This window comes from Parus major, unplaced genomic scaffold (assembly GCF_001522545.3).
Source record: "Parus major isolate Abel unplaced genomic scaffold, Parus_major1.1 Scaffold353, whole genome shotgun sequence".
Taxonomy (NCBI): domain Eukaryota; kingdom Metazoa; phylum Chordata; class Aves; order Passeriformes; family Paridae; genus Parus; species Parus major.
In genome coordinates this window covers 25200-28054 of record NW_015379289.1, presented here as the reverse complement: position 1 = coordinate 28054, position 2855 = coordinate 25200, and the positions used below count along the sequence as shown (strand labels likewise).

At 66.9% G+C, this 2855-nt stretch overlaps 1 protein-coding gene across 1 annotated transcript; it reads left to right on the top strand.

Moving 5' to 3' along the window:
• Nucleotides 1-9: 9 nt before the first annotated feature.
• MAGIX (MAGI family member, X-linked) lies at nucleotides 10-2237 on the top strand. Its single transcript, XM_033511566.1, has 5 exons — nucleotides 10-358; nucleotides 528-592; nucleotides 910-1044; nucleotides 1365-1485; nucleotides 1883-2237. The coding sequence occupies exons 1-5, from the start codon at nucleotides 142-144 to the stop codon at nucleotides 1984-1986; spliced, it is 642 nt and encodes a 213-aa protein (XP_033367457.1). The 5' UTR covers nucleotides 10-141; the 3' UTR covers nucleotides 1987-2237.
• Nucleotides 2238-2855: the final 618 nt, after the last annotated feature.

The window sequence follows — 2855 nt, the reverse complement described above, 5'->3', positions numbered from 1 at the left end:
GGGTGCTGGGAGGGACTCGGAGAGGGACTGGGGGCACTGGAAAGGAACGGGAGAGGGTTTGGGGGGCACGGAGAAGGTCTGGAACGGGGATTGTGGGCACTGGGAGGGCGAGTCAAGAGGCTGGGGAGACCGGGAAAGAGGATGAAGTCATATTGGGAAGGACTGGGAGGCACAGAGGGAACTGGGCTGCACGGGAAAGGAAGGACTGGCATGGGACTGGGGAGCACTGGGAGAGGCACTGGGAGGCACTGGGAGGCACTGATGCCCTGTCCCCTCCTCGCAGGCCCTGGAGCCCCCCCTGAGCCCGTGGCCGCCACCAGCTTCGTGGGCCCTGAACCCCGGGACCTGCTGCCCACTGGTACTGGGAACACTGGGGGCACTGGGCGGGCAGGGGGATTCGGGCTGCTGGCCCCGGGAGCAGGGGGAGGGGGCCAGAGAGCCCTGCGTGGCTACTCAGCTATACTGGGTGTTACTGGGCGATACTGGGAGGCAATGGGAGCACCGAGCCCACCCCTCTCTCCCGCCAGGTGAGGAGCTGGGGAGTCCCAGCAGTGCTGGGAGGGGACCGGGCTGCAGCCTGGCCTGGCCACAGGTATGGACTGGGAACACTGGGAGGGAACTGGGAAGGATACTGGGAGCAGTGGGAGGGAATGGGGAGGGCTGGGATGCAGCTGCGTAGTGGCACTGGGGGATTTACTGGTATGGAACTGGTTCTTACTGGGGCCACGGGAACACCCGTCCCCCTCCTCTCTGTCTGCGCTGGAGCTGCCTGGTGTGATACTGGTCTGATACTGGTGTGATACTGGTCTGATACTGGTGTGATACTGGTGTGTTAATGGCGAGTTACTGGTGTGATAACGGTGTGTAACCGGTGTGTAACTGGTGTGTAACTGGTGTTACTGGGCCCAGGACCCCGTCCCATTCGCAGTGGAGCTGCCGCGGGGCCCGGGGGGTTTCGGGTTCAGCCTCCGGGGGGGCCCCGCCGGGGTTTTCGTGCGGGGGCTGCGTGAGGGGGGCCCGGCCCAGCGCTGCGGCTGCATCCAGGTACGGGGGATTTGTGGGGCTCTGGGGGTCCCGGGGGGAATATTGGGGGTGAAAGGAGCTGGGAGGGACATGGGGAGAGGGGAGCAGTAGGGGCTGGGGGGGCAGTGAGGGCTTGTCAGGATTCTGTCAGGAACTGGGGGGCTCGGGGGGGTTTATGGGCTCCTGGGTGTGGCTGGGGGTTGGGGGATGCGGTCTGGGGGTAATATGGGGTCCTGGGGGGAGCAACAGGGGTCTCTGGAGGGGCTTCTAAGGAGTCTGGGGGGGTTGTGGGGGTCTGGGGGAGGGGGTCTGTAACTTTTGGGGGTCCCTTGGTGGGGCAGGTCAGTGACGAGCTCTTGGCCATCAACGGGGCCCCCACAGCGGGGATGAGCCACGCACAGGCGCTGGCCCGGATCCGGGGCGGGGGCAGCCGCCTGCGCCTGCTGCTGCGTCGCCCCCACGGTGAGACCCTGCTCCGCCCCCCCAAAGTCCCCATGGGGCCCCCCCGCCCAGTGGGGACAGGGTGGGAATGCCCCTAAGGGAGACATCCCAGAGCCCCCCTGAGTCACTGGGACATCCAGGGACCCCCACAAAACACAGCTGTACAAATCACCCCCCACCCAGCGCAGTGGTACAGCCTGGAGCCCCCCAAAACACACCGGTATACCCCAGTGCTCCCCCCCAGTCAGGTGGTACAGCCCATTGCCCCTCCAAATTCAGTAAGATACCCCAGTGCCCCCCCCACCAACTGGAAAAGTGGTACAGCCCAGAGCTCCCCAATCTTCCCCTGCCTGGCTGGGGGGGGGTCGGGTCCTGCCCCACCCCCAGGGAAGTGACGCCCCCTCCCTTTCCCCCCCAGGGGCTCCCCCAAACCCGCTGGCGCGGGGGGTGCTGCGGCTGTGCGTGGGCAGCTCCCCGCGGGGGGAGCCCTGCTTCTGCCTCGTGGGGGGGCTGCACCCCTGACTCCCCCCGATCGTCCCCTGGACCCCCTGCAAATGGAAGGTGACGTCAGTGAGATGCCCCCGCCCGCACCCCATTTTTTGGTGCTTTAGGGGACCACCCCCAGCTCGGGGGGTCATTTTGGTGCCCCCATTTTGGGGGGGACGCCCTTCAAGCTATGCAATGGCCCCTCCCCACGTCCTGGGGGCCGCACGGAGGTTTTGTCCCCTCCCCATTTTTCAGGGTGTTAAATAAACGTGGGGACCCCCCCGGTACCTCCCTGAGTCATTTCCCGTGAAAACGCCCCCCCCCCTCCCCTTCCATCACCAGCATCCGGCGGGCAGGGCGCTGCCCACATCCGGCTGAGTCACCCCAAAACCGAGAGAGGCCAAACGGCCCGGGGGAAAAAACATCCTTGGAGACCCTCAAACCGTCCTGGGGACCCCAAGAGACTCATAACCCACCCCGGGTCCCTCTGGATCTCTCCAGATCCTCCCAAGCTCCCCGGGGACCCTCACAGACTCTTCTAGTGCTCCCCAAACCCCGTTAGAGACCCCCAAAGCCCCTCAAATTCTATGACCCCCCAGGCCCTGCCCCCTCTAAGCCCCACCCCCTCGGGGCCCCCGTCCCACCACGTCCAGGGGCTTCCCCCGCGCCAAGCCCCGCCCACCGCCAATCACAGGGGATTCCCCGCTCCAAGGCCCGCCCACCCTCAGCTCCTCCTCCCAGGACCCCCTACTCAACCATCACGGGGGTTCCCCGCTCCCAGCCCCGCCCCCGGGGACCCCCTCGGGGGGGTTTCCCCCATCGCCCGGCCACGTGACGGCCCCCGGGGCTCCCCCTTTGCCGATCGCTAATGGGGGTTTCCCCCGCCGCCCGGCCCCGCCCCGCGG